Raw genomic sequence first — 12,600 nt, 5'->3', positions numbered from 1 at the left:
TAAAATAAAACTATTTTTTCTCATCTTCAGTAAAGACCTGATTTTAGCAGCTTTTGACTTTGCAAATCTAGTGATCACTGATTGCATCTTCTGGTGTTGAACAAACTTTCAATTGCCATTTCCACAAAGCCACCAAAGTTGTTATAAAATAACACTGGGTCAAAACTAAGTTCCACTGATTAATGATTGACACAAGTTACTCTGGATTAGGTGGGGATCACTCTTCAGAGGATGCTTTCAAAATGAAAGTCTGTCTCCTGACCCCCTTACTGATGGTTAGGCAATGAAAGAAAACCCACTGGAAAGCAAAGCAGACAACAAGAGCTGGACATATGTATAGAGATGTGAAAGGTACAATTTCAGGTGAAAAATAGTGAGTAGAGCTACTAGGACTGGCAGTCCTTATAACATACACTGTGCTAGAGGCACTCCACTGGCAAGATGAAGGGCAAAAGAGGTAGCCTGGAAATCAGGACAGAAAACAGTAGGAGATAGATTGTCAAGACTTGGGTCTTTACAATCTATCTAATCTATCTATCACAATATATATTTTACTTATATGTGTGCAATATTCTCCAGCATATGTATCCTGGAATAAATACAGTCCATTCAGTATTTGATTTTATTTTTGTTGGTCAGTAAGCAATACCCTCCCTTGCTTTATTAGTCAAGATTTGATCTGAATATAAGTAATTTCATTACAGTTTTTTGTGCTGTCATAAGTATAGGATGCTTAAGTATAAACTGGACTTTGCAGTATGTATTGGATAGGCATGTAATCTCATTATTCATACACCTAAGGTTTAACAGATTTATTGGGATGCTTACATTCGCATGAATGTTCAGTCATAGCTCCCTTTTGACTTACTTTGCATCTGTACGTCGAGTCCCGCAATCTCAAGATAGTTTTTTGTAAAAGAAGGTGTGTCATTGGTGACTGCTTAAGGAAAACTGCCTAAAATGATCCGTGACTCACTGTGCAGGAATTTTGCAGTTTGAGGAAGTGTAGAATCTGTTTTTACAGATCATCATCATGCCTTTACGATACTGGTGTTGTTCTCTTTCTGAGGGTCCACACTTTGGTCTTACATATCTTTCAACTTTAGTACATGCGGTGCAGAAGTCTTAAAAGCTTGCTGCTTTTTCAATATTGAGTTTTTAACTTTTGTCAGGAATATCTCCCACCATGTTCACTGAATGAAGTTCAACTAGTTCTGTTGAAGAGAAAGTTTCTGCATAGCTGCACAACATGGAAGCATTGATGGGAAGGGATAAAATTAAGATTGTTCTGATTGCTCCCTTTTGAGTAATTGACCAAGGCTGTTATTTCTGAGACTTTTTCATCTGCAATATTTTCTTCAAATTCTATAATGGGAATGTCTAGAGTAGCGTGGTGATGCAAAATTAGTGTGCAGTATATGTTAGTTTAAAGTAGGTGTGTCTTTTACACAAATACAGAGTAATTTCCATAATTGATGTTATACTTCTCTTTATCCATGTAGAATCTCTTTTTGTTGTTTTGATTGCACATGAGAACACTATTTTGGTGGAGAGGCTAATCATCTCTAAAAATATTCAAAGCTTTAACTTTTAGACAACAGTTGTGTTCATTATGAAGAATGAAAATTGTTAGTATGTAAAATTGTAGAGTTACTTTTTTTTGTTCTCATGGAACTATTTGGCTAAATAATTCCTGTTGAGAAGTATTCATTGCTTCTAATTTTCTTTCTATAGATATGTAACTATCTTTGGTTGCTGTTTTCTGTGCGCTTTGCTAATAATGCTTTTTTGCTTCAGCTTTTACTGAATTCAAATAATTTGTTGCAACTTAGCAATATATATTTTTGCTTTCCTTTATAGTTACGAAGCTTTGTTGTAATGGCTGATCTTGTAGCCTGGTTGCCCAAGAAATTAGTTCTTTATATGGTGAAACAGTGTTGACAGTAAACTCTCCTTTCCATACCCTTCCTGAAAGAAAAGGAAGAAAAGCGAAGAAAAACAAGGTTGCATTACAATTCTGGCAACATCAGCCACACTAATAAAATCAAATTCAATGTTGGTTTACGACTTTGAATTTATGTGACTGCACAGGATCAAAGGATTTGTATCCCACTGGACTGCAAGGTCTATAGTTCATGGCAAAAAACCTCATCAAAAAGAACATTTTAGTAGTAGGGCTTTTCATTTTAATCAGCCACAGTAATAAAAAAGCTGTTAGGTGTCCAAAAACATTCTCCCAAGATCAGAGACAACTTGCTACAATCAGTTTTCTTATTGGATCCATACTGCCTCTGTAGTTTTTGTCACTGAAACTTCATCTTCAACTTGTTTTCAGCCATTTTTTTGCATTGTTTTCACATTTTGCATGCCAGATGTAAAATCTGCCACATCGTCTTTTAATTTCCCTGGAATCTGAGAAATACTGTAACTTATCTCAAGTAAATTATCATCAAAACAAATAATTCATATGGGATTTTAATTATCAGTCTATATTTCTACATATTGTATTTTAAAGTGTTTTATTAGCAATGTTCAGGATATTTTTTCCTTGTTGCATATATCTTCTGAACACGGAGAACCACCGAGAATAGGTATTAGTATTTTTGTATCTATACACACATAGTAACTGAGGCTGTCCTAAGACTATAGTAGCAGCTGCAAATGAGAAGCAGAATAAGATAGTAACTACAAAGTTTGTGATAGGAAAGGTATGTTTGAATTTTGCATGTTAACTGGTCATGGTCCTAGTTCAACAAAAGTTTGAAATTAATTTTTAGCTTATGGAATGGTTTCATACTTTGATTGGCTTCATCTCAGAGAAGTTGCATGCAATATATGATTTACATTTATTGGCGTGCTGCATGCTGAGTCACCTCCTTCCATTCTGCAGAATATAAATGTTTAGCAGAGTTTAACAATATTTAGAGATTTCACAATTAAATTCTCCACAAAATTAAGTTTTCCTAGAAACTTATAGGTTGGTCTCAATTTAGCTATAAGTACCCATTTTTTACATATTATGTAGAATTTCTTTTTCCTAGCATAAGCTATCTTACATTTAGGAAGAATCAACACGTAGTCACTTGCTATAAGGATTGTTAGCTTCTGAATGGCATGACAGGTAGCTGCTACTTTTTGACAAATTTTAGTGGGTGTGGTATTCCATTGTCTGGAAATTCACTGCTGCCTGAAATAGATGCAGGCTTAAAGTGCTTTTTGTCAGTTGAATACTTTCATGGGTATGTTGTTTTTAAAAACACTCATTCAAATGAGAAACTTTAGCATTGGTGGGAATTTTATAGGTTAGTTACTGAACATTTAGAATCTACATAAAATGTTAAATTATCTATTGTTGATATTTATTTATTAATAATGTGAAATTTACCCCTTTAAGCATATGTTGTTAACAGTTGGCTGTATAAGTATTATTTCATCTAGTTTTGTAGAATTTTTTTATCATTTGTCTCAAGAAATGGCATTGTTTAGCAAACGTGCCTGTTGTAAGAAGTTAGTGAATCCAAGGCATTAACAATTTTCTGTTTGATGTAAAGCAAGAAGAATTTAGATTCCAGTGAGATTTCTCTGTAGACACAGATTCCACAGTAGAGTACATCACTTACCAGGTGGTGAAATGGACATAATAGGGTCCTTAAATGTGGAGTGTGTTGTGGAATACAATGAACATCATTAAAGATATTTTTCCATATATTTGGATTTATAATGTTTGCAGGACCTTGAAAGGTTACCAAGAAATTTCAGGGGCACATCAAGGGCTCTATCTGATTATTTCATTAGAAATTATGGAGAACTTATTTACCCTTTTTAATTGGGTTCTGAATAAAGTGATGTGTATGTAGGATAGCTGTAGAAAAAGAACTGGAGATGAGCTGTTGTGAGCTATGTGTCATATAACAAAGTTCTCCAAGTGATTTAATTTGTCCAATCTTAAATTGTTAGATGGTGGTTCTTAACCATGAAAGGACTGAGGGAAGAATGTGTGTATGTGCAGGGAGCAATACCTAGATCAATGTTACTTGACAGAAACATTTACAGAGCAGACACAAGGTAATAAGGATGAGCAGCACAAACTTTACGGCAACCTGGAGGTCAGTCTGTGAAGAGCATGGAAAAGAGCACAGAACATTAAGAGATAATGAAAAGTCCACAGAGAGCAGCAAGAGAAGATGCTGGAGCTTAAAAGAATATAGAACTTTCTGCAGCCCATAGTGAAAGGGGCAGTTTGTATCTGTACAGAATAGTCTCTTAAAATATGTAGTCCTGGTCAGAAAATATCTAGAGTGTCCTTGTCCCATAGATCTGCTTTGCATGGCTGTTCATACACTTTGGAGAGTGATAAAAATGGAAGTGTGTTAGTTACCTTATACTTAGGAGGTCACTGGAAACTTATCACTAGTGAGAAAGAATCAGAATCCCAGAGTCATAGAATATGCTGAGTTGTAGGGGCCCATGAGGGTCATCAGATTCAGCTGCTGGCCCTGCCTAGGACACCCAAGGATCATGGTGTGCCTGATTCAATTCCTGTTCCCACTGTGTTCTACAGTTTATTTGTACATACTGAGTCTAGTGGATCTATAAGGACAATGAGTAGGAAATAGCCGGGGGTTCTGTTTGTTTGTTGTCCCAAGTACTTTTGCTACATTTCCTCTATAAAGCTATGTATTTATTATTTAAAATTGGAAAGAGAATTGCACTCTGTATGCATTGGCTACGTTAATATTTAGAGATCTGGGGTTTTTTGAGAGTTTTCAGTCATTACTTTTTTGTTGTGAGGTATAGGAACAGTTCTTAACTGTGTGCCCGTGACAGTGATGAGATACCATATGTAACTGTTATGTTTGTTGAGGTATTTGTTAGAGAAGAATTCAGATTTTTATGTAAACTGGCATGGGTTTAACTTTTTTTTTCCCTGTGGAGAAATCCTTTGCTAAATCTCTGATTGTTGTTAAAATTTAAAACAAATGTATGTTTTTTCAAGGACACAGATTCAACAAAAAAGAGCTTCTTTTCTTTTGTAAACACAATAGAAGAATAAAAAAGTGTGAACTCTTCCAAAAACTGAAGATTAAATTACTTAGAATGAACAAAACCAAGTTAGAGGCTCCCTCTGAAAAATTTGCTTTTCCTCTCTTTTCTGTGCACACTACTTTGATGGCCAAAATATTATTAACAAAAAAAAGCTGTAAAGTATGTTAAAAAAGCTTTTAATTGGCAACTCAGTAATTCTTGTCTTTTTTTCTTTTTTTAAAATTTATTTTTCCTTTTTTAATATCCTCCTCTCTAGAAAATATCCACATCTCCTAACTATATTCCTCGATACTTTGTCTCTTCTTTGTTCCCACTTTTTTTTATTTTGATGCCTTGGCGTAAGTAACTAATTAGATGTAACAATCACTGTATAAAAGTCAGAGAAGGGAATAAAATTGAGCTCACTTTCTCCCTAATATGTTATTTTTCCACTCTAATTAGAGTAAAAACTTGTAAAAGTGTGTGTTTCTCAGTTAAAGAAGAGGTCTGTCTCTGATCTACCTAGAACAGCTTTGTTCATTAAATATGTGTCATTTTTACACAGTCACTTTTCAGAGTAGAATTACATTGTAAATGCTATTGAAAAAATATTAGGCATTGACAGTGAGCATGAACTTGCTAGTATCAAAGCAAAAGTTCTGCATATTGCTTGCTCTGAACAGTGTTTTAGGGAGCATTTTTTATGTTTTACTGTTAAAATTCTCAGGATTTTTAAACATTTATGGTGCAAATAAGTCTGGTCTAATCAGTTAGCAACTGTTTTTTGAATTTATACTTTCTTTGTGTTCATACATACAAATTGTTCTGCAGCTTTTCACATTAGAGCAGTTCTGTGTCATGGTTAAAAGTTTTTGTTCATATAAAATCACATTATATAAAGCAGTGAAACAACAACAAATATACTTCAGTTGATTGCATTTAATTGACTGTAATTGACTATATTGACCATATGAAATGAGGCTGTAATCTTTCTTTCACATGTCAGAGCACAGAGAAAAGCTGTCATATTGGTATGATTTGTCGATGTCGATCCCCATTATCATTTCAAAGACATTTAGACAGCCTGTTGATTACATGAATGAGAGGATTTAGTCTTTTGCTTTTGTGATTAATTTATGATTTATTATCTGATACTGTAATGGTTAATGACAGTATTGTACATGGATTCAATATTTGGAATTTTTCTTCCTTGAGCATATGCTTCATCATTTCCTGGTTTGCATGGGACCATGGCTGAGTTGTTGGCATTGTCAGAAAATATAATTTGTCTTTTTTCTCTATATTGTGTCAAGTCACTTAGCAGGTGCCAAAAGGAGGTCACTGGCGACATACACCAGAGGGATGGGTGTAAAGGGAGAAAACAGGAAGACACTAGAAAACCAATCCAAGCACTCCTCTTGTTTTCCAGGTTACAGTGTATTAGTATTTTTGAATATTTACATAATCTTCTTACATGTATTTTAGAAAAGAGGGGTCTTTATTTTTTTAGGGATGGCTTTTATTTTACCCATTAACAGAAGTAAATTTTTAGCCAGAGGGTAACACAGGCCTTCTAAGCTTAAATATAAATATCTGTGTTCAAGGCATCTGAAAGTCAGCTGGGATCACTTGCTTGGTGAATTGGTTTTACCCAAGGAAAATGGATCCTGTCCGTTTCAGTGGCAGATGCCAGACAAATCTCAACAAATTAAAGAAATGGATTTGTAAGTACAACTGCACTAGTGAGGCTTGAAAAGCAAAATAGGAAAGAGCCTTCTTTAGTCAGAATCAGAGGTGCAAAAAAACCTGCATTCCAAGCAAGAGCAGTTTTGGAAGCGAAAGACATTTTGTCAAGAAGGATAGACAGAACTGCCTGTTTATTCAACCTCTTCAGAATGGGTATTGGGTGGAAGCAGAGAGCCGTGGAAGAGAGGAAGAAGAGGCACATTACCCAGGAAGGCTAGTTTTAGAATTCAGAATAGAAAAGGGCATTTGACAATACTCAAGCTGAATCACGTCTTGCAAAGGAAATTTAAGGGTTCACTGAAAGTATTTTTCAGTAGTGGAAACAGAAAGAAACTAAAGAAACAAGGGGAGCATTATCCAATAAGGGTGAGGTGGAGACAAAAGGCATTGTTGATTTAACCTAGAAAATTAAGACCAAATGAGCTGCCCCGAATTTCAATAGAAGTGGTCATGAACACAGGGACATAATTTCTCTTAAACTGAAAAAATACACAGCTTTTAGTACTGAAGCACAAAGATTACTTTTTTTGCATATGACAATTCTTTTTATCCTAATACAGGATAAAATCACAGACTCAGTCTGTGATGTGCTGTCCTTCGCAGATCCTTTTCCCTTAGAATTGCCATACCACAGATTAATCCCTTCTGTGCCTATGTACACTGCAGCCCTCTTTCTTGAATTGCAGCATGTATTTTCAGACTGTTTCCTTGTCTGTTAAAATTACTGTGAATTCTGAATTTTAACAGTGTACTTTAGCTTAGTAACATAATATCATTTGCCTGTTTAATATTGACAATGCAAGAAAGATTGTATCAAAGCAAGGCAACTTTTTTCAGTAGCACATTGCTGTGTGGGTTAGGCTTAAGATACCCAAGAGGTATTTTCAAATTGATGATTGAAATCTGATTTTATAAAAAAGCACATTAGGGCTTTTTCTTTTAAGCTAGCAGTATGAAGAAAAGATAGTACTAAGGCTTTATTGAAACATTCATGCTTCGAATATGATATTTGTAGAAGTAACCTGGAAAAAATATATATCTACTGTCATGGAAATTTAGGCAGCTGAACCAATTCTATGCGTGTTTGTACAGGAGAGAGAGTAATATGTCAGTGGCTGACTGGCAAGAGTTACTGATACAATGGAAAGCCAGAGAACCTCAACAGACCAAGGCTTCAGGGCTTAATTTGGTACTCTCTGAAAAAGCAGATTAATGCTGCAAGAAAATGAAATGGTCAGGGGAATAGAAGTATGTTCCTTGCAGTAGTTTATTTGGTATTGAACGTAGCTATACAATCCAGATTTCTTAAATGAGTGCTGCTGGGAAGCAAGCAACTAGGCTTCTATACCAGTTAGCAAAGTGGCAAATGCAGTTTTCAAATGAAAATAAATATATCTAAAGCTTGCTGATGAACATCTGCCACATTGTTCTTTGTAGTGTGTTGCTTTCGTTTTATACAGCAATTTTTACAGAATTTTTTTTAGTAGGTTTCAAAATCCTCTACCCTTCTTCAGAAATAAATTATGTCCATTCATGTATAGGGGGGCTTTCTAAGCTTTAGTCTCAGCTACCTGCTAGTATCTTCTGTTCCTCCAGCCTTCCTTCCATACCTTCCCTCCATCAAATATCTTGTTTCCTGCTGAAATATTTGTTCCATTTCCTCTTGCCTAAAATAGTTGTGACTAAACTACTACATTTTTATGATGTTTGCTCTCCATTTGATTTTTCATATGGCTTTAGAGCATTTTATCTCATTTTAAGAAGTATTTTCCAGGAAGCAGGCCTTTATTAAGAATATGTATGTATTATTTATGCATATATATATATATATAGTACATATTAATATTCATATTCTTGACACATTTGTTGAAAGTATTATCATAGGTATATAAGGTAATCTTACTTTGGTGAATAAGACTCACCAAATGAGATGAAAAGTAATTAAAATTAAATTGGTTTAAATAGAAATAAATAGAAAATATTACTTTTTTTTGTAATTACTAATGCTTAGTAAATTTAGCTTTAATTCTTGTTTATAGGGTTTTTTTCAAGTGATGGAAAATAATTCTGAAAACGTGCAAGTTGTATGCTTTCTCTTGCTTTTCATTCTTTCACCACAAATACAATTTTGACTTAAAATTGTCAATTTTATGTTGTAAATTAAAACTAGAGATCTGTATTTGGAAAGGCTTATAATACTAACACAGTTGCTTTTATGTGCATTTAAATGTAATAAATAGTTTTGTTAGATACTGTGCTTCTTTTACAGTGTGTTTTTAAGGTGGCTTCAGATTTACTGCTGGGAAAATCTGTAACATTCAAAGTAAATTGTTCTGTGAGGGAGTTTTTGATGTCCAATAGGAGCAAAGTACTAAGATAAAAAAAACCCCAGTTAAATTCCTTAAGGCAAACTTACCTCATTACCTCATTTATGGATCAGTATGCCAAGTTTAAAAAGAAAGGCAATTTCTTTGGAGCAATTCAAATGGCAGAAAATCTTGTGATAGTTGAATTGAACTAATAATAAACATGAGTGCCAATAGAGTAATAGTAGGAAAAGGAAAAAAGCTAAGTAAATGTATTGTTGTACATATTTGTTCTGAGTCATCTATAAAACTAACAGAAATTGGGTTGTTTCCTATACAAATCTGTTTGATTCTCTCTGTAAGACTTCAAACTTGATTTCCAACCTTTACACTTGCCAGTGTAAAGGAGTATTTTATAGCCAGTGTGTTCAGATTGTTTACTTTGGATTTTATCCTATGAAATTGATTAGAATCCAAGTTGTTCATACTCTTCTAAGTATGAGGGTCTTGTTTGCATATCTAGTCAAGCTTCATTTTGCAGTATAAAACAACAACTATTACATTATATTTGTCACATTGAGCTACACGTATATGATGTGGATGCACATAACTTAATGCTGTAAACTAGTAGCTCTGCCCTAATACTCAAGTTGGAATGGTAAGTAGGGAGTGTTATGTTGCCACTTCTGAAAAGCAGTGCATGGGAATTTTAAATGTAAGTTCCTGTGCCTGTAGGAATTTGGGAAAATCACAGCTCATTAGCTGTTTCTGTTAAAAGGTTGGCTTCCCTTTTGTAGAGGGATCCTGAAAGAACCATGAAAAACTCTTTTTCAGGAGTCATTGCCTTGCAAAGAATCATGGTAATATCAGCCAGCTGCCTGATAGTATCATGGCATAATAGAAAATAACTTGTAGGGACCTAATTACCTGGAATAGCAGTATTTGATTGTATTGGATTTTTAAAGGAACTATTTCTGTGCCAAATGTTTTGTGTCTTTCTGACATATCGTATGAAAAGTGGGGGTTTTTCCTTACTTACTTAATTATCCAGTGAAATCCTCTTGATTCTCTTGGTTCTAATGTTTATTTTCCTGAATTGTAGATTAAAACATATTTGGAAGAAATGAAATTGAAATCTAATAGCAGAAATAAACTTGAATAATTTATGTCTATCTCTGTGAATTTTATTGATGATAACACTTAATAGATTGATATATTACTTCATTTAATGTTTCTCTTGAATGAATTTCAATCTCCAGTGTGTTTAATCTATTTTTTACTTCCTAACATGTTATCTCTCTATTTATGTATATATGACATATATATGAAATGAAATAAGCAATAAACTCATGTCATTAAATAGAATAACATTTGAAAAAGGTACCTTTTTCCATAATATACCTATTAATTATTGCATTCAATTAAAAACTGATAAGTCTGCTAAAGATAATGTACAACTTAAAATTTGCCCAAATTGATGTTCTGGATTTTCACTTACAAAATATATTTTGTTGAAACACCCCCTGCTTTCATTTCTTTAAAGATTAGTAATTGTCCAATTATGTAATAGCTTGTGATAAAACCATTTAGAACTGGGAAAGAGGAGTGTTTCCCACTTTGATTAAGAACATAGTTTAAATGTAAAGATTTTTAATGGACTACAAAATAAGCTTCAAAAAATATTTACACTAAGGGTTTATTTTCTTGTTGCTCTCCAGTCTCAGTTTGAACTCAGGGTATTCCATATCCGTGGAGAACATGCTGTCTCAACTGCTCAGCTTGAGGAAACCATTGCACGTCTGAAGAATGAACTTGATAATAAATTAAACAGAAGAAATGAAAAAGCAAAGGATATTGGTGTTTCTACTGAAGATGATAACCCACCAAAGGCATACCGAAATGTATGTATACAGACTGACAGAGAGACTTTCATAAAGCCTAGTGAAGAAGAAAACAGAGCTGTGAAAAATAACCAAATAGTACCCAAAAAGCTTAATATTTCTTCTTTGACACATAGTATATCTGCCCAAAGTGAAAATAAGGACAATTACAATGTACAGTCGTCAGAAAGTGTCTTGTCTTGTCAACCAAAACAAATGCTGCCTCCTCCACCACCACCACCACCACCACCTCCTCCCCTTGCTGATTCTTCCCTGTCCACTGTAGTTCCTCCACCACCACCTTTGCCAATGGGACCGACTTCACTGACATCTCACTTTGGATCTGGTCCACCACTGCCACCTCCACTTTCTGAAGGCTGTAGGAATTTTCAAGCACCACCACCACCACCACCGCTTCCAGGGCTGGGACCTCCTGTTCCTCCTCCACTGCCTGGATCTGGGTTACCTCCACCCCCTCCACCTCCTGGGCCTGGGTTCTTTTTTAATAGCACTTTATCTTCAAACCAAGGTCCTCGAAAACCTGCCATTGAACCTGGCCGTCCCATGAAGCCTTTGTACTGGACACGAATACAATTGCAAGATAACAGGTAAATATATTTACTTAGAGTTGCTACTCACAGGTCAGTGCAGAGACATAATTCTAGAAAAAAACCTGAATCAGTTCTAGAAGTCTGAAAAAATAAGTTGTTTTAAAATATTATATTTAACTTAAAATTATATGTATTATAAATTAAACCCTTTTGAATCATAATAAAAACATGTTTTATTTGGGCATTTTTCCCCAATAATTCAGGCACTGCATGGATAACCATAGTGATAGGGTGCTTCCCAGATTTAGCACTAAAATGAAAAAGGGTAGCCAAGATATTAGAAAGATTTTTTTTCTTAAAATTAAGTCTGTGTTTGAGTTAGAATTGAAATCTTAAATTTTGGTCAGGTGAGAATTTAGTTTTATTTTTGCTTTCCAGTCACTTCGTGGTCCTTTCTCCAGAGAATTCTGTTGTGTTATCCTCTATGATTCCAGTTCTAGAAACTGGAAACAGTTAAACTGGAACCTAATGTCTGTGCATAATTCTGTCACAGCAGGAAGAATTAAGCATATGTGTAAATATATGCAGGTCAGCAACCTGTAGCATGAAGTGTCCATTATGGACAAATATCAGTACTGATGGAGACCTCTACAGCTTTAAAAAAATAGATATAAAATTTTAAAAATAATATCCACCTTACTGTGATTTAGTGCAGGGATAGAATCACAGATGTGTTTGAGGGAGGGATGCCATCCAGAGGGACCTTGATATGCTTGAATTGGGGGGCTGCAAACAAGGCCAAGTGCAAGGTCCTACACCTCAGTTGGGGCAACTCCCAGTATCAGGAAAATCCGTGGAATAGAGGAGGTAGAATTAAGTAAAATGTAAGGAAGAAATTCTTTACTATGAGGGTGGTGAGGCACTGAAGGGTTTCCAAGGTTTCCAAGAGGAGCTGCAAGTGTTCAAGTCCATATTGGATGGGGCCCTGCGCAGCCTGGTCTAGTGCAGGTTGTCCCTGCCCATGGCAAGGGGGTGCAATGAGATGATCTTCAAGGTTCTTTCAACCCAGGTCATTCTGTGGTTCTGTAACAG

At 34.9% G+C, this 12,600-nt stretch overlaps 1 protein-coding gene across 5 annotated transcripts in view; it reads left to right on the top strand.

Moving 5' to 3' along the window:
• FMN1 (formin 1) overlaps positions 1-12,600 on the top strand; it is a 171,271-nt gene that overhangs the window by 76,386 nt on the left and 82,285 nt on the right. For all 5 annotated transcript variants that reach the window (XM_064424143.1, XM_064424140.1, XM_064424142.1 and 2 more), the window contains one exon: positions 10,796-11,565. In XM_064424143.1, the coding sequence (XP_064280213.1) occupies positions 10,796-11,565 (770 nt within the window). The remainder of the gene's footprint in view (positions 1-10,795; positions 11,566-12,600) is intronic.

This window comes from Passer domesticus, chromosome 6 (genome assembly GCF_036417665.1).
Source record: "Passer domesticus isolate bPasDom1 chromosome 6, bPasDom1.hap1, whole genome shotgun sequence".
Lineage (NCBI taxonomy): Eukaryota > Metazoa > Chordata > Aves > Passeriformes > Passeridae > Passer > Passer domesticus.
Note: the sequence above shows the minus strand (reverse complement) of the source record. Positions and strands in the feature narration are given on the sequence as shown.